The 18,965-nt window shown below is 45.5% G+C and overlaps 1 protein-coding gene across 1 annotated transcript in view; it reads left to right on the top strand.

Annotated features, from left to right (window-relative positions):
* The window catches only part of FRMPD2 (FERM and PDZ domain containing 2), a 113,505-nt gene that overhangs the window by 9,296 nt on the left and 85,244 nt on the right, over nt 1-18,965 (top strand). Inside the window, exons 2-5 of the mRNA XM_053586027.1 lie at nt 10,887-11,012; nt 12,065-12,222; nt 16,304-16,369; nt 18,395-18,586. Coding sequence (XP_053442002.1) covers nt 10,887-11,012; nt 12,065-12,222; nt 16,304-16,369; nt 18,395-18,586 — 542 coding nt within the window. The remainder of the gene's footprint in view (nt 1-10,886; nt 11,013-12,064; nt 12,223-16,303; nt 16,370-18,394; nt 18,587-18,965) is intronic.

Below are 18,965 nucleotides of genomic sequence, written 5' to 3' on the forward strand. Positions count from 1 at the left end.
GAAGCTGAGGCATGAGAATCGCTTAAGCCCAAGAGCTGGAGGTTGCTGTGAGCTATGATGCCACAGCACTCTACCGAGGGCCACAAAGTGAGCCTCTGTCTCAGTAAAATAAATAAATGAATTAATTAATTAAAGAAAGAAAAAAAAGAAACTGACAAATTGTTTTCTGAAGTGGCTGCACCATTTACACGCCCACTAGCAATGTATGAGAGATCCACCTTCCCTACATCTTCACAAGCATTTGAAGTTGCCACATTGGTTTTTTTCCTGTTTTGATAGGTGAGTAGTGAGTGATACATCATTATAGCAGTTTTTTCAACGTTTTTTATCTCACAGCACACCTATAGTTAAACTTCTGCTGCACACTTAAATTATGTTGATTAAAAAAAAGAGTAAAAAAAAGAATATACTTCCTGTGCTTTGAACTTCTTTTGCAAATAACTTAATTAATTATTAAATTTTAAAAAGTTTTTGTGACACACCTAAGATCATGGAACACCAGTGTGCCACAGCAGACCAGTTGAAAATCACTGCATTATAGACTTACTTTGCCTTCTCCTTCTGGCTGGTAATGTTGGATAGCTCACCATATGCTTATTTTCCATGTCTATATCTTTAGTGAAATGTCTTTCACACCATTTGCTTTTTTTTTTCAAATTGGATTGTTTGCTTTCTTCTGTTAAGTTTTTGTGACTTCTCTGTATATATCCTACATGTCAGGTGTAAGGGCTGCACCTAAATCTACTTTCTGTCTCTATAATTTGCTTATTCTGGACATTTCGTGTAAATAGAATTACATAGTATGTGAACTTTGGTGCCTGGCATCTTTTACTTTATATAATGTGTTCAGTTTCATCCATGTTGTAGCGCGACCCAGAGCTTCGTTGCTTTTTATGGCTGAATGATATCCAATTACATAAATGGACTACATTGTCTTTATCCATTCATCCTTTGATGGACACTTGGGTTGTTCCTGCTTTTGGGTTATGAATAATGCTGCTATGAGCATTCACATAAAAGTATATTCATTGGAGAAATATCTAATCAAGTCGTTGGCCCACTGTGAAATCGAATTATTTGTCATTTTGTTGTTAAATTGTAGGGCAGAGGATGGTAGCTCACAACTGTAATCCTAGTACTTTGGGAGGCTGAGGTGGGAAGATTGCAGGAGGCTAGGAGTTAGATACCAGCCTGGGCAACACAGCAAGATTCAATCTATATTAAAAATTTAAAAGTTAACCAGGCATGGGTGTATGATTGTAGTTCCAGCTGCTGTAGAGGCTGAGATGGGAGGATCACTTGAGCCCAGGAATTCAAGGTTATGGTGAGCTATGATTACACCACAGCACTCTAGGTGACAGAGTGAGATCCCTCTCTAAAAAATTAAAAAAAAAACAAAACAAAAAACGTAAGAGCCCTTTATACATATGTATATTCCAGGTATTAGACCCTTATCAGAAAGATGACTTGCAAATGTTTTCTGCCATTCGGTGGATTGTACTTTCACCTTCTTAATAGCATCCTTTGATGCAGAACCACGAGTCATTTCTCTGATTCTCTCTCTCCTCAGTCCATTAATTCTCTCCTTAGTCTTTTCATTCTTCCAGAGCCCACCCACTGAGTTTTTAATGTTGGTTATTATATTTTTCATTTCTAAAATTTCCATTCGATTCTTTGTGTTTCCTCCCTGAGACTATGTTTTCATTTATTTTAATTGGCTTTGTAATTGCTTACTAAAATCCTTGTATCTCTCACTCCGTGTCATCTGGGTGTGTTTGCTTCTGTTGTCCTTTTTCACTCACATTAAGGTTTTCCTGCTTCTTGATGTGATGAGTAATGCCTACTGAGTCCTAGATATTTGGGTATTATGTTCTGAGACTTTAGATCCTATGGAGATCTTCATTTTTAGAAGATGTTCCCTAATACTGTATTGAAGGAAAGGGGCTCTGACTCATTGCTTCCAGGTGAAAATGGAGTCTATTGAGAGACTGTTGCTCAGGGATGAGCGTGCTGGTGCTCTGCTAGCCCTCTGCTGATATCACCTTTGCTGGGAGGGTCAGGGGTACTCATTACTGCTCCTCACGTGACACTTCTGGGGGTGCCTTGTTATTACCTCTTCATGGTGGAAAAATGTTGACTTTCTACTAGGCTTCCCCTAACACCATCCCAGTCGGAGGCCAAGGAGCACACTGTCACCACCAGGGAAGAGGCAAGCCCAGGTTTCAGTGTGGCCCTTACTGACTCTGAGCAAGTGGGACAGGTCATCTCCATGTGGGAATAAGGGTCTTGACTTCCTCACTTGGCCTCTCCTAACATGACTATGGGGAGGACGGTGTTCTATTACAGCTGGATGGGGCAAAGTCTCAGCTCCCCACTTGTCTCTTGCTGATTATTTATTGAAAAGACAATTTCAATTCAATGCCTTAATTCCTTTATCAGAGATTAGTTAGCTATATATGCATGGGTATTTTGGGGGGCTCTCCATTCTGTTTCTTTAATCTATTTGTGTATTCTTTCACTATCATCACACTCTCTAGATTAATGTCCTTTATAGTAACTCTTGAAGTTGGATAGTATTAGTCCTATCACTTTGGTTTTCTTCTTCAGTGTTATGTTGGGTTTTTTTGTTTGATTTCTGTTTTTTTTTTTTCTCCTTTATCATTTAAACTTTGGAATCAGTTATTGATATCCACAAAATAAAGGTCTAGATAAAGTTGGGAAGAGCTAACGTATTAACAGTTTTGAGTCTTCCTTTCTATAAATAGATTGGTCTTTCAAACTTGAGTGATGCTTTTGCCTCAGCCTCCCCAGTCACTGGGAATAATCATGCGTGGCTGCCTGAAAGTCTTTGTTGAGTAGGCTGGCAGGGTGGAAATCCAGGAATTCCAGGTCAGAGCTGCTGTTGCAGAGTCAGATCGGCTGAGCAGGCCCAGCAGGCTGTCTGCAAGCAGGCTGATCAGTCAATTTTCCAAAATAGAAAGAGGTCCTTTTGATGCCTTCTGAAACAGTGGAAAAACTTGTTTTAATTGTGCAAGTGAGATGGGCATGTGGCATATATTGGGAAGATAGTATGTAAAAGATTGAAGATGAGCGAAACAGTGCTCTAAAATGCTCTTAATACTTGAAATTTTTTCTCTGAAAGCATCCGTCTTCTCGCCTGCAAATGGGAAAGTCCACTTTGGGGTGCTGAGGAAAGGCAGGGCATTCGCTGGTTGCCTTTCTTTCCTTAAACCTAATGTTCTTTTCTCACACCCATCTTTTAAGGAAGGAACTATCATCTTCCTTTGATGGATGGGGGAAATGAAATGCTGGGAGTGTCCTTATTCAAGGCCATACCACGTCAATGTTGTTGTCACTATTAAAGTTGGGGATTGGGGGATGGAAAATGGAGCAGAGGAGGGTATGTATAAGGGATAAGGTGGTGAAATTTCAAGCATCGCCCCCTGGAGGTCAGTTTCTGAGGTGCTGACTGTGGAGAGCCCTGATGCCTGCAGTCCAGGTGAGGCAGAACAGTCCTCCTCCTTGGAAGAAAAATGCCATTTGCCTTCTGGCAAGTTTTGCTTGGGTCCAAGATGTCCAAGGGAGGAGGAAGGAGGGAAGAAAGGCTTATTCTGAGAGCTTTTATTCCTTGGGAGCCTTCCCCCTCTCTCTGCACATCCCATAGGGCATCTATTTGGGGGACATTGAGATATTTGATGCATTTTGCTAAGGTTGAAAATGGGATGTTTATAACACTTCAAACCTGGGAGACAGATGAAAACAATTAACACCATATCTTAAAAATCACATAGTTGGAAGCTGCTCAGCAGCCCTGATGCTTAAAAGTCCCTTTCTGGATGGTTGGAGCAGAGACAGAAAGAGAAGGGAAATTAGATGTGCTCATCACCTTTCATTTGCTGAGTACGTCAATAGAATCATCTCAACAGTCCCATGAGGGAGCTTCTACGGTTGGCTCTAGCTCCCAGATGATAAAACTGAGGCTCAGAGAGGTTAAGTGCGTCCTGTGCCCAAGGTCAGGGACCTAAGATTCAATCTCCCAAAGCTCATGTCTTTATAAAGAGAGCCTGTGGTAAGGCTGGGCATTGTGGCTCACTCCTGTAATCCTAGCACTCTGGAAGGCCAAGGTGGGTCATTGCTTGTGCTCAGGAGTTTGAGAGCAGCCTGAGCAAGAGTGAGATCCCGTCTCTACTAAAAATAGAAAAACTAGCCAGGAGTCATGGCAGGCTCCTGTAGTCTCAGCTACTTGGGAGGCTGAGGCAAGAGCATCACTTGAGCTCAAGAGACTAAAGTTGCTGTGAGCTATGATGCCATGGCACTCTACCCAGGGCAACAGAGTGAAACTCTGTCTCAAAAAAAGAAAAAAAAGAAAGAAAAGAAAAGAAAAAGGAAAAAAAAAGAACTTCACTCTGGGAGGCTGAGGCAGGTGAATTGCTTGAGCTCAGGAGTTTTAAACCAGCCGGAGCAAGAGTAAGACCTTGTCTCTACTAAAAATAAAAATAAAAAAAAAAACTAGACAGGAGTCATGGCAGCCTCCTATAGTCCCAGTGACTTGGGAGGCTGAAGTGGGAAGATCTCTTAAGCCCGAGAGTTTGAGGTTGCTGTTAGCTATGATATCACAGCATTCTACCTAGGGTAAATAGAGTGATGTTCTGTCTAAAAAACAAAAAAACAAAAAAACAAAAAAAGCCTGTGGTAGGCTGAATACAACACCCTCTAAGACAAAAGAGATCCATATTTCCACATTCTCATTTATGGGACTTGTGAATATTACCTTTTATGGCAAAAACAAAAACATAAAACTCTGCAGATGCAATTAAGTTAAAGGAGCTTGAGATGGGAAGATTATCCTGGATTATCTAGGTGGGGCTTAAATATAATCATAGGTATCTTTATAATAGGGAGGTAGAGGAAGATATAAAACAGACAGAAGAGGAGGCACACGAACTTTATGGCCACTCTGTATGACAGCTGCAAGGGCTGGGGCCGGACAGAAGGAGGCAGAGACTGGAGTGACATGGCCCTGAGCCAAGGACTGCTGGCAGCTGTCAGAAACTGGAAGAGGCATGAACCGGATTCTCCTTAGAGCCTGTGGAGGGAGCAGGGTCCTGCTGATGCCCTGATTTCAGCCCAGGAAAACAATTTTGGACTTCTGGTCTCTGGAAATGAGAGATAATACATTTCTTTTGTTTTAAGCCACCAAGTTATACCAACCAAGAAACAAATACAGGGCCTGAGATGAAATCCTGAGGGACAACATTCCAGGGGCAGTGTGAGGGAGGAAGAAAACTGAGAACACAAGAAGGAATCAGGAGTTTGAAGAAACAAGGAGTGTTTCAAAGAGGGGTAGTTTCCCAGTCACCTATCCCATGTGTCCTGTCCCAGGCCTGCCTGCATCTCCTCTGCTTCCCTGGGTTCCATTCTTTCTCTTCCCGGGCAGTGGCACTCTGAAATCCAGAAGTAAGAAGGGCCTTAGAGACCCCAGGGACCTTGGCCCAAACTCTGTCCCAACACGGGAGTGTCTCCTGGAGCATTCCAGAGGGTTGTCAATCTCACTAACCAGCCACAGGTGAAGACCAGAGGGTCACTGAAGGTGCCTCGGAGGAGGGGAAGGGACGGCAGATGAATGGATACAAAATACTGAAATATGAACAAAATCATATAGTTTGAAAGCCACTACACAGATGATATATGATTAAGAGTAACCGAGATCCTTCAGAAGGTGCTTTTGGGTATGTGGCCTGACCTAGCAGCTGGCTCTTAGTAGCTTTCCAGGGGACTTGGGCACAAGGGATCTTTCTGGTGGTGGGTTGGGGCAGACTAAAACTGTCCCCACTTACAGGACTGGTGAGTGTTAGATGAGCTAAAGCATTAGACTGCCAGCCCTTGGGCACTATTACTTCCCTCTAGGCAATACTTAGAGGACTGTGTGGGAAAGGCTTCTGCCTGGCTCTGCACAATATGGGCTGCCTGTGCTCTGCAAGCTAGCAGCTAGGTGACGGTCCCTAATGCTCCTAGGCAAACATGCAAACTCCTTTCCTTTGCCCACAGGCCTCAGCAGATGGCCACTATGCAGCTGTCCACCGCCACCCCTCATTCCCATCCCCTCTCCCATCTCCCTCATCATGTTCAGTTTCTCTGAGAGTCTCTCTGTTCTTGGAACTTACAAACTCCGGGATTTTGCGCCTGCTCTTCCCTCTCCCTGGAGAGTCTATCCCACAACTAGCACCTTTCTTAACTCCAAATCTCAGCTTTTGGTGTCACCTCCCCAGGATGCCTTCCCTGACTGCCCAGCTGATGTGTCCCCTGCACCAAAGGCGTGCCTAAGTGCACCACCTTGTTTGACATTTTCTTTGTTGTCTACCACTCCATGGAATTACTTTGTTTGCTTTCTGTTCATTGTCTATTTCCTTCTGTCCGGCCCCAGCCCTTGCAGGATGAGCTGTCATACAGGGTGGCCATAAAGTTCATGTGCAGTTTTAAATTGCACACTATTTTAAATTGCACACAAATTTTGTGGCCCCCCTGTATTACCCACCATTCTCCTCGAAGCACAGAGCTTTAAAATTACTAGGTCCTTGATGAGTATTTGTTAAATATAGGAATGGCTGAAGCAAGGGTGTTGGGATAACCTCACAGATGAAGCTCAGGGTTGCTGTTGCCGTGGCCCAAGGGAGAGGGAGGCCCAAGTAGGAGCACAAAAGACCAATACAGGGGAGGACATTCTAGCTCAGACCCAATCAACTGGAAAGGCTGCTGAAGACCAAAGTCCAAAAACACAAGTCCAGACAGATGGGGGCAGGCACCACAGCCTGGGATTCACTGGAAGAGGGCCCAAAGGAAGCTCCTGGTAGGGCAAATGGGGTCTCATGTGGCAAGGGAGATTTTGAAGCTATGAGATGACTACAGAATCCTTCAGATGAGGGAGTCAACGCATGGGGTCAGTCCAAGGAGGTGAGATCAGAGAGGGTGCAGGAAAGATAAGGGTCGGAGCAGTGGAGGGTGGCCCAAAGGATTGCCCGTTGGCTGGATGCTTTCCCAGAGCATCCTCACTGTCTGATAGATTGGCTTTATGGGTGGCGGGATCTCTGAATCCTTCACATAGTTAATGACCCACTTTCAAGCCCATGATGCTGCAGTACATTGCCCACCAGACTGCCTAGAAAACTTGGAGAGAAGCCCAGAGGCATCATGGCGTGCTAGTGAAAAGCTGATAACTGTTTCACAGCCTGAGATTACAGGCTCCATAAAGCGCTTCACATCATTCCCACAGCCAGCATAATACGGTGAGGAAGTACACTGCCTCAGAGACCAGAAGGATGAGGCCAAGTCCAAGCTGTGTGACACTGGCCAAGTCACTTAATGTCCTCTATCCCTCCATTTCCTCATCTGTGAAATGGGCATAGATAATGGCCTTATTCTGAAAGGCTGTCATGAAGCTTCAATGAGTTAATACACATACAGCACCTCAAACAGTGCCTGGCCCGGCATACAATAAATTCTATGGAATTGTTTGCTTGTATTGTTGTTAGAAATGATATTCATAATATTAGACAGAGATAACAAGGCAAATTGTGAATCCAGGTTGGTTCTTGAGGGCTAGTGGGCTGAAGTAGAGTTCCTGGAGTGTCCTTTAATTGACTTCTTCTTATTGCGGCCTCTCCAGAGGGCAGCTGGTGTGAAGGGGAGTGTCTAGGGCTGCTGGGAAATTCAGACCCTGGATGGTTGCCAGGCATCTGTGCTATCACCAGGCACCAAACTTACCACTGTGGGCAGATCACAAGAGTCAACTGTAATTAATACACGTGCCGGTGAGAGCACATGGGGGCAGTGAGAAAAAGATGGAAGCAGCCAGGCTAGAGCCCAGGCAACACAGCTGGTCCTTTGTGGCCTTCACCTCGTGTCTTCCATTCTTATTGTTTGATACAATCAGCTTTAACCTAAAAGCGTATATCTTTAAGTACAGAGTATAAATGTCTTAACACAATAATTAAGTAAATGAGGTGAGGGATATATTAACCAGTACGATATAAGCATTCTGAACTGTATATGAAATCAGCACATTGTACCCCATAAATGCATTAATGTATGCATGATCTACCTCTTTTATAATTTAATAAAAAATAAAGGTATATCTTGAGTAGTTCAGAGCAATTGATTTAGGAGATTAATTTTTGAATTAGAAATGTTGTTTTGGGTGATGGGTTATGTCAATTATTATTTATTATGGCTTATGGTGATTACTGTTGTTGATGGTAAGTGTTAATTACTATTGTTTAAGATAAGGATTAGTATAGTTTACTGTTGTTTAAGATAAGGATTAGTATGGTTCTTGCTTATAACTTTTATGTATAAAACTGTGGTTTTGGAAATGGAAGAATAGAATAGTCTTGGAGAGGCTACTCTCACTGTTCTCCAGAATTGTTGACCTTTTGCTAATAAAGCTAATATCCCCATTTTTGCACATTGGCTGGACAGGGACAGGCAGCCGGACCCTCTTTGTCTGATAACACTGGTGTTAGTCAGACAGGGGGCTGGTGCAGAAAAGCCGACACACACATTGCTTTCTGCAGAGGAAGAATGCGTGAGCATGACAGTTTTTTAAATGGAAAGGTGGATGAGTAGTTTGCTGTCACTGACATCTGAGACAGGGTTGCATTTGGTATGGAATCTGTGATCTTGACATTTCAACAAGAATGGAGACTTCAAGCCTCAGGTAACTTTTCACTTTAATAGGCAAGAGGAGGGTTTGATTGGTCAACCTGATCAGTTGTGGGGCTTTCTAGATGTGAGATGCCCCTTGTTCTTTTGAATCAAGTAAGAGAAAAAAAGGTCCCAATCAAAAAACATTTTATTGGCTTTTACGTTTACCTGTGTAATTACCTTTACTAGTCCTCTCCTTTCTTCATGTGGATTTGAATTATTGTCTAGTGTCTTTTCATTTCAGCCTGAAGGACTCCTGTTGGTATTTCTGCTAACAACAAGTTCTCACAGGTTTTATGTATATAGATATGTCTTAATTTCTCTTTCATCTTTGAAGAATTGCTTCGTTGTAGACAGAATTCTTGGTTGATATCTCCCCCCTCCCTGGAATGGGTCATCCAACTGCCTTCAGGCCTCCCTGGATTTTGATGAGAAATCAACTATTTATATTACTGAGGATTTCTTGTCTGTGATGAGTTGTAAATCATTTCTCTCACTTTTCCCCCTATAAACCGTATTTATAGTTTTGTGTCCTACATTAAATCTGCGATCCATTTGAACTTATTTTTATATAAGATGTGACATTTAGGCCAATATCCCATTTTTTCCATAATGGATCCAGCACTCTTTGTCAAAAAGGCTTTCCTCCCTCCACTGAATTACTGTATTAAAATGTACTGTCTACAGCCTAGACTTCTAACGTAGTCTTCTTTCTGGTGTTAAGTTAATCAAAAAAATTCATTCATTTAATGTTTTATTTTGGGATTTAGAGATTTTCTGTCAAAGACTTAGTGCCTCCCCCCTTCTTATCTTTAATGTAACTTTTTTTTTTTTTTTTTTTTTTTTTTTCAGTTTTTGGCCAGAGCTGGGTTTGAACCCACCACCTCCAGCATATGGGGCCAGCGCCCCACGCCTTTGAGCCACAGGAGCCGCCCTTTAATGTAACCTTTTATTGTGGTTATAGGGAGTTAGGAAAACATGGCAGAGTGGGAAGGCTTTTTCCTAAGTTTCAAACAGTTTATTAAAAATGAGGGAAAAATTAAAAAAGAGAAAAGGAAAAGAAAAGAAAAGAAAGAAAATTAAAAAGAAAGGAAAGGAAAAGAAAGGAAAGCAAAAGAGAGGGCCTGGACCCCAGCTTCCAATCCATCACTCTTACCTAGTTACTTGGACTGCTTTCCTGTCTGAAAATCATAGATTCCTTGTGATAAACAACAGCTCACAGGCCAAGCTTCCTTCTTGGAGGTCCTGCTCCCCACGGAAGGGTAGCAGAGCATGGAACCTGCCTCTCTTCCTGAGGCTGGAGGAGGCTGGTAGGGAGCAGCTGGTGAGTGAGGAGCTAGGATTAGCAGGCTGATGGGGGATGGAGTGTCTCTACGTGCTCCCCACCCTGCCCCCAACACTCCACATCTGCCTCACTGGAGCTCTAGAGAAAGATCAGTGAGGATGTAAATGGATTAGGAAAAGCTTGCCTGGCCTCTTCCTGTGCCACACAGCACCTGGGGCTCTGGAGATTAGTAGTGGCAGCTTTGTCAGGGAGATAGACATTTAAATGTCAGCTTTGGTGTAAAGGCTTCTCTGAAGAAAGGGAAGAGGAGACTAGCCCTTCTCACCCCATCTCCAGCTTCTCTGTGAGTGGGCCCCTTTCAGAAACAACGACAGGGTTCCGGCTTCCTTCTAGTGAGTCTCGCCCACTCTCCAGACAGGTGCTGGAGAAAGGGCTGATGCTGGCATCAAACCCAGCTCCGCTTGTGGCAGCCAGACATAAAAGACATGAAGCATATGTTGGAGGCAAAAATGGTTAACTCACTTTTCCAACAGAGAAGAAGAGCGGGCAATATGTTGCCTTGGAAAGGTGGCTCTCTACAGTGACTCACGCCCAGCTCGCAGGCGCCATTCTTATGGCTCATCTGTTCATTCATTTATTTATTCACTTAACCTTTCATTTGGGAGTTTATTTGCTCATTCACTGAGAACCAACCAGCCAGCCTGGCTAGTGAACGTTTCTTTTGCTTCTCTGTGTGCCTGTCCCTGTCCCTGACCCTGGGGACACAAATGATGAAAACATGGTGTCTGCACACCATGATAAGTGGCTGGACCATGCCCGGCTGGGCTGGAGTGGCAGGTAACTATCCAGATGTGTTCCTGGGCATCACAGGGGCTCTGTCACAGGTGTCTTTTTTTTGCAGGCATGAACCTGGCCTCTGTGACACTGGCCAGTGCCCTGCAGGTCAGAGGCGAAGCTCTGTCTGAGGAGGAAATATGGTCCCTTTTGTCCCTGGCTGCTGAGCAGCTCCTGGAAGACCTCCACAATGGTAAGAGGGTGTGTTTGGGGTAGTTGCTTCCCAGGGAGTTGTCTGTGAAGCTTCCCAAACCAACATATTTTGGTCTGTGATGAGTCTGAGGTATTAGAACAAATATGCAAATGGTACCATCCATGGAGCTGTGTGGAACTGTGCTGGGATGGCAGGCCTGTCTCTGTGACCCACTCCATGTGGCAGAGTTGAAGAAAGTCCTTGCTTCTGCTCTGTATTGCAGCTTTTCTGGGCAGAGAAACCTGGAAGAGGTTAGGGGAGACCAGCAGCTGCTCTGTGGGCCTCTGCCATCTCTGGGCATAGCCAGGGACAGGAGGCAGGGGACAGGTACCGAGGACAGCCCTGCACTCTGCCCACCAGATGCTGCACCAGCTGTGCTCCATCACAAGGCAGACCCACACTGTGTTCTACACAGGGGAGGTTAATGGGAAGAATTCTTTTTCTTTCTTTTTTTTTTTTTTTGTTGCAGTTTTTGGCCAGGGCTGGGTTTGAACCCACCATATCTGGCATATGGGGCCAGCACTGGACTCCTTTGAGCCACAAGTGCCACCCAATGGGAAGAATTCTTAACTGGTCCCTCAGGGCTGAGGGCAAGTATACACTTTGAAGGGCCCTCCCTGGTGGGTTCAGAATTGTTGGAGGAACTGTGTTTACAGCCAGTGAGATGAAGTTGCTCAGGCCAGAGGTAGTCTGCAGTCACTGCCCGGGTGAGGGAATGGGGTCTGGTGGCCCTGGATGTGAACCACCCCTCTAGGAGCTGGTGTGGGCAGGAGGGCTGGGAGCCCTGAGTAGACTCAAGAGGTGATCACATAACCAGGCCGGGCCTTAAAGGGGCAGAAGGACCTCATGTCCTGGGCATGCGTTTGGTGCAGAGCGCTGCCACCAGGTGGTCTCGTCCCCCAAACTGAAGCAGCCAGGCTGCCTCCCGCGATGTTTCTCCAGCGCACTCTACTGGGAGAGCTGCGCATCATGCTCTCTGCTGGACACAGTCCCACGGCTGGCCCTTCACATGGCAGCCCCACCTCTTCACCCTGTCACTGGCTTGGTTTCAGATTCCTCTGACTACGTGATCTGCCCCTGGTCAGCTCTGCTTTCTGCGGCTGGGAGCCTTTCTTTCCAAGGCCAAGTATCACACATAGAGGCTGCTCCCTTCAAGGCCCCTGAACTGCTACAGGGACAAAGTGCTGAAGAGCAATGTGATGTATCTCAGGTAAGGTGCACAACATCTCTGTAGCTTCTGTGTCCTGTCCCCTGAGAAGGGCCTGTCTGGGGCAGGGGGTGGCATCCCCAGCTTCCAGCTCAACCCCACAGAGCCTCACTTTCAATATTAAGGCAAAGTGGGCTTAAAGAATTTTACATCCAGGCTTTCTTACCAACAGTTTACTAGCCCTCAGACAAGAGCAAGTCCACTCCTCTGAGCCCCAATTTCTACATCCATAGAGAGGGATAAATTCAACTTAATTGATGAAGATTATTATCAATATTCAAAAAAAGTTTTCAAAAGCTGTGGGTAGATGGTTTGGCATACTGGTTCTCTTAACAGCATGGAGCAAAACCTCAAGAATGACCCAACAAATCCCCAGGTAGGAATTTATCCTAAGGCACAAGTAAAGAGGGGTTTAGCTGCAACAATGCTCATTGTCGTACTGTTGACATCAGTAAAAAATTGGAAACAAGCTAAATGATCAGTGAGCGTGGACCCTAGATAAGATAGTATTAAAATGAGATGGTAAGAGCTTATTTAATGACTTGAAAAGAAATTCAGTATGTGCACACACAATGTGATCTGAGTTTGCATAGAGAGAAGGAAAGAGAGAGAGAGAAAGTTCTAAAAATATGCACACCAAAGTGTGTGCAGGGATGATTTCTGGATGACAGCATCCGTGGAGGTTTTTGGTTTTCCTACAATGGACATGTTTTACTTCTGAATAGCTAAGAGTTACAGCATAAACATTGTTTTCAATTTTGAAAAGAAGTTCAAAGGAGAGAATGATGCAAGGCAGGCCCATGGTACCATCGAGGGCACAGTGGGTGTTTAAGGAAAGCATTCAGTTCTGTCTTCCTGTCTTTTCTGTGAAAGCACAGATTTGAAAATGCCATTCTTCTCAGGAGGCTTCCTGGAACTGTGGCACCTTTTCCTTCAGGGTCTGAGAAACAGTAAATGGGGCTCTGTGGATTTCGGGTTCAGCTCCTCTGTAACCACGTGTCTCCACAGATCATGACAGTGAAAGCATGAGAGTGGCAGTGCTTCCAGCTTCAACAACCAGGCCCCCGTGCCTGCAGCCAGCCCCACGGCCGGGCCCACACGTCCTCTCATACACTGTCAGAATCTCAGGGGTGGATCTCTGGGCTCTTGGGTTGGATACAGACTTAGGTGCCTCTCAGATCTATTTGGATCTATTGGCTCTACCCGACAGTAAATTGCCTCCTTCCTGGACTCAGCTAAGATGCCATTTCTTGATCCTGGGATCTGGCGTTCTGTGGGACTGCTAAAGAGGCATGCCAGTGCAACCTGGAAATGCAGGATGAACCAGTGGTAAATGAGAGTCAGGAGGGAACTACAGGAATAAACTTACCCTCCTCTCTCTTTGGAAAAGGAGGATTTGAGATGTGCAAGCCTTGAAGGATTTCCAGAGAAGTCCTGAGTGCTGAGAAGCCCAGTCCACGGCACTTCCTGATGTGCTCTGTGGCGTGTTGCAAGGTGACCAGCATAATGATCCTGCAGGTTCATCCGTCCCTGCCTCCTTTTGCCTTCTTTTCCCATTCTCGTTGCCCTGGGTTTGCAGCTCCTTAATAAAAGCCAGCACTTAATCCTTGCCCCAGGCTCTGCTTTCTAAAGGATTTGAGCTAATACAGATCTTGAGTGCTCCTGGGGTTCTTCTTCAACCCTCTCAGCACTTACCAGTGAGGAACACGCATCAACTTCTTGACAGTAGGTTGGCCTCCACTGAGTACCTTATGAAGGTCTGTCTAGAGCAGTGATTCTTAACCTGTAGGTCGCGACCCACAGGAACTGTATTAAAGGAAGGTTGAGAACCACTGGTCTAGAGCATGCCTGAGCTGGAAAACATATGATCTTTCCTCCTGCACACTGTCCTTCAAGCAGAGGCACGAGAGTACCAAACGTTCCAAGGGTAATAGGCTGAGCTGAGAACTGGGTATGTTGCTGAGAGTCTGGACCGGGGTGAGTGTGAGCTGGTAGAGGGCTAGTGTGGGAGAGACTGAGTTCTGAATGAATCAAACAGCTATTTTCATGTGTGCTTAGCTCTCTAGGCTTATGAAGCATGGAAACATGGCATGTAGAGTGGACCTTAAGGGGCCGGAGCCACCAACTGCCATCCCCGTTTTAGGCCAGGAGGCATGGTCACCTGGTCAGTGATCTCTTACATTATTCTCCTAACACTCAGTACTGCCTGTTGTTGTTCTCTTGCACATGCCATAGACTCCTCTCCTCATCCACGGTGGCCTGGGTCTGTGGTGGGTGGGATGGTTATTAGGAGAGTGGTCCCAGGATACAGGCTGTGCTCATAATCCTCCCCCAGCCCTAGCTTGCGTCTGAGGTTGGGCGGATGTACCCTGCCCCCTCTCCTCCGGCCAATGTCCTACTCTACCCAGTGCACTGAGATATCTCCCCCACCACTTGGCACTTCAGTCCCATTTGCAGGTCAGGTGGAAGGTACAGGCAGGTCTCTAACTATAAGTCACCTGTGCTGCCATTACTCCATCCCATGTTCATGGCAGATTTCACCAATTAGGGTGCTGTTTCCTACCAAGCCAGTAGTTGCCTTCAAAATCCTTTTCCCACTCCTCTGTAGGCAGTGTCCACTGATGGACTGGTTTGGGGATTTGGGATGAAGCCTGTTGTCACTGTGGCCCAGGCTTCCCTAGGACACGTTTGGACAGAGCCCTTGGGATCCAGCTGAGTTTCCAGGTGTGGACACTGCCTCTGGCAGTGCTAGGGTGCTGCTTCTACATCTGCTCTCAGGGTCCTTTCTCTGGAAATGAGGTGCAGCTTGTGAGCTGTCCTGCATGATGTCTAGTCAAAGTCATCTGAAGAGTGAGAGCTGGTTTAGGGGTATCATTCGACAAAGATGAAAGTTAATTAGTTGGCACGGGTGACACTGAACCCACATTTTGACCTCAAGATGTGAAAAACCCAAATGACTTGTATTAACCCTAGTGGGTTGCTGAAGCAATCAGCCATTTTTACACGCCACATTTCATTACTTCAATGTGTCTCCCTTCCAAAATCCCCCAAATCATTTTCTGAGAAGAGATATCTTAAGAGGAATGTGCCTTGTCAGTTGTAATAGAAGCCCCACTATAATAACAAATTGACATTTATGGGACTCAGTGTGGGGGTGCTGGTGCCTAGGTTCCCTAGCTTGTCCTTGTGTTAATCTGCTCTGTGAAATGGCAACAATTAAAATTGTCATAAAATAGGTATTGTCTCCAATACCTATTTCATAGGATTGTTGTGAGGATTAGATTAATTTTTGAAAGTAAAAGACTTAGAACAAGGCAAATTATATGGCAAGAGCTTTATGTTCAGTAATAACAGTAACAACAACAAGAATAATAATAATTACCATCTCCAGGTACGTTTTACTTGATCTTTAAGAGAATTGAGGAAGAATACTCATTTTAAGGTGAGGAGACTAGGGCTCCAAGAAGTCAGACAATGCTCTTCCCATTACATTGTGTTGCTTCTTGATAAGATAGGATACTTTTTAATCAGGCTGTATAATTGCCTTTGGCTGTAAGCAACAGAAAGCCTAAAATATAGTGGCCAGAGTCACAGATATAGTTATTAGTTACTTAAACAGAAGTCCAGGGATTGGTCAGCAGCTGGGTAATATCATTAAAGATCCAGGGTATATATTTCCATTCTACCCTTCTCATCTGTTGGCTTTTGGGTTCTGATACCTGTTGCCTCATGGTCACAAGATGGCTGCTGTGACTCCACATACCATCACATCACTATTCAAGGCAGAAACCAGGGGGGAAGTTCGGGACCACTTTTTGTTAGTAAAGCAAAAGCTTTCTCAGAAGCCAAGTCGATTTCTCCTACATATTTCACAAAATTTTTCGTGTTTTCTGCTAGAAAGCAGATTTTTTACTTTCCAGCCTCTAGAGTAGGAGGCAGCAAAAATTAAGCAAGATGCAGATGGTGATGGGCTAGCCAGACAACAATGTCTGTACACGTAGAAATTGACTTGTGTTTTGCTTTCCAGGAGCATGGAATAACAGAGATGATTGCAACCTACTTATGTGCTTTTTCTCTTGGACAGATGCACGTCTATTCTTTAGGAATGACCCTCTACTGGGCAGCAGGGTTTCGTGTTCCACCAAATCAGGTCTGTAAACAAAATACTCCAAGTCTTGTCAGGCTATGTCTTTGGCGTTATTCAGTGGTTTTCTCCTGGATAGGGACTGCATTTATTGAGTGTCTACCACACATACCCACCTCCTAAGTCCTAGGGAAGCAATGCCAACCAGTTACACAACTCCTTCTTGCCAATGTAGAAACAACCTCAGAATCCTACTCAGCACAACAGTTATGGTGATCATAGCTCACTGTAACTTTAATCTCGTGGGCTCGAACAATCCTCCTGCCTCAGCCTCCCAGGTAGATGGGACTATAGGCATGTGCCACCATGCCTAGCTAATTAAAATTTTTTTTTTATAGAGAGAGAGGCTTGCTGTGTTGCTCAGGCCGGCCTTGAACTCCTGGCTTCAAGCAATGCTTTTGCCTTGGCTTCCCAAATAAGATTGCAGGCGTGAGCCACTGAACCTGGCCAACATTTTAAAACTTTGTTTATTATAGCATTTTATACATTTTTGATTACAGGATATGTGTGTGTGTTTGTGTAAATTTTCATCTGACACTGTAGGAATTCCTTAGAAACTGGTGCTACATGAGCACACGCAGCAGAACACTGCCCGACCACGACCTGGCCCTCCTGCTCACCCCTGCCCCTTCCTATCCAACATACCGGTTCTTCCTGGGCACTCTTTCTAAAACAGAGACCTGCTCACAACCCTCCACACATGAAATCTTTCATAGTGCCTCACTACCCACAGGATTACATCCTGGCTTTTCAGCAGAACAGTCCCGGAGCCCGGAAATGGGTTCCTGCTTCATGGTGTGTGATCTGTGTGAGGGCCCAGGGCCCAGAACTTGCTTTAATGCTCCGTATCACTCTCTTGGAATTCTGAATAATTTCGAACAAGGGTCCCTGCCCTATTGTTTCACCCCCAGGTCTCTGTCCTGCCCATAGTCCCCTTCCTTTCAGACACAGGCCAGCTCATTGGCAGCTCTGGGCCTTTGCACATTCTGCTCCCTCTATTGCAGCTCACTCCCCACTTCCCTCCTGATAACTCCAGTGTGGTCTAGGAGAGTCAGTCCAAGTTCCATCCCCAGCTCCTTCTCGCTCTCCAGGGTGGGCATGGCCCCTCCTTCTATGTTATCGCCATGTTCTATGAATCCTATACAGTCCTGTACGATCCTATACAGTCTTTATCCCCTTAAGTGACCATCTTTCTTATCAGACTAGGATCTCCTAGAAGACAGTGTATATCTGAGTAGCTGTGTAGTCCCAGGCATGTATAAGGCCTCCGATTTGCCGTGAGTGCAGAACTCCGTAGCCTGACTGCAGGCAGATGGCACTCAAAGCCGATGCTCCCTGGCAAGAAAGGGCGGTGCAACATTTACTTGGAAAGTGACTCTATCTGTATGCATTGTGCATGAGAAGAAGTCTGATTGTGAATCTGGATTTGAGGCCTACTCTATGTACATGCTGATCATTTATGATGAGGGAAGTGCTTAGAAGATGCCTCTTCTTGCTTTTGCTGGAGGTGTACATGTGACATAGAGTTCAGCCAATAATGATCGAGCACTTGTGCTGACTGCTGGGGGTTCCAATATGAGAAGGTGACAGCCCATGTGTTCTTGGAGCTCATGTTCTAGGCAGAGGCCTAAGGAGACCCACATAGATAGTTGGGGTCAATGCCAGGCTGCCGGGGGAAATGTGCATGCAAGGCTGACATCTGGTTTGATGTGGTGTGCCTGGTACAGGCGGAGAGCCACTGTATCTATAGAGCACCTACTTTTCATCAGCACAGTTTGGGCTGAAGGGCATCTGGATTAGAAAGCAGCACGTGACACACGACTGACACAGAGATCACTGCCCTGCATTTTGTGACCTTGGTAATGAATCTTGTATCTGCCCTTAAGCCTTCCAGAAGCAGCAGTCATCAGTTCTGGGGGCAATGGGAGCATAGCTGCTTCCCTCAGTCTCAGGGGCCCCACTGACCCAGTGCTGGACGGGGCGATGGCAGTTCTGGCCACTCACACTCCCCTCCGGCCCTGTCTGTCCCAGCCCCTGCAGCTGCGAGAGCCCCTGCACTCCATTCTGCTGACCATGTGTGAAGACCAGCCTCACAGGCGGCGGCCTCTGCAGTCAGTTCTAGAAGCTTGTTTGGTTCATGAGAAAGAAGTGGCTGTCTACCCAGCCCCTGCCAGCCTCCACATCAGACAGCTGGTCGGCTTGGTTCTGGGCACCATCTCCGAGGTCAGTGCGGAAGTGCATATTTCAGCCAGGTAGCTGCTGGCCATGTGTGGCTCTTGAAGTTCACATTAGCTAAATTATGACTAATTAAAATGAAATAAAAAGTTTAATTCCTCAATCCCACCTGCCACATTTCAAGCACTCTATTGTCACCTATAGACAGCGATGACCTTACTGGACAGGGCAAAGCTAGAACATTCTTGTCATCACAGTTCCACTGGACAGCACTGGTGAAGGCTGTGCAAGCCCCAAATCTAACATGGCTAAGACAGTGAGCCTTACAATGCCTCTTTACATGAAAAGAGTCATGTTGATAACCCATAATTCAGGTCTTGCACAGAAGCCTTCCCTGACCTTGTTCACACGGTCCTAGAGGGGACCT

This window comes from Nycticebus coucang, chromosome 3, assembly GCF_027406575.1.
Source record: "Nycticebus coucang isolate mNycCou1 chromosome 3, mNycCou1.pri, whole genome shotgun sequence".
Lineage (NCBI taxonomy): Eukaryota > Metazoa > Chordata > Mammalia > Primates > Lorisidae > Nycticebus > Nycticebus coucang.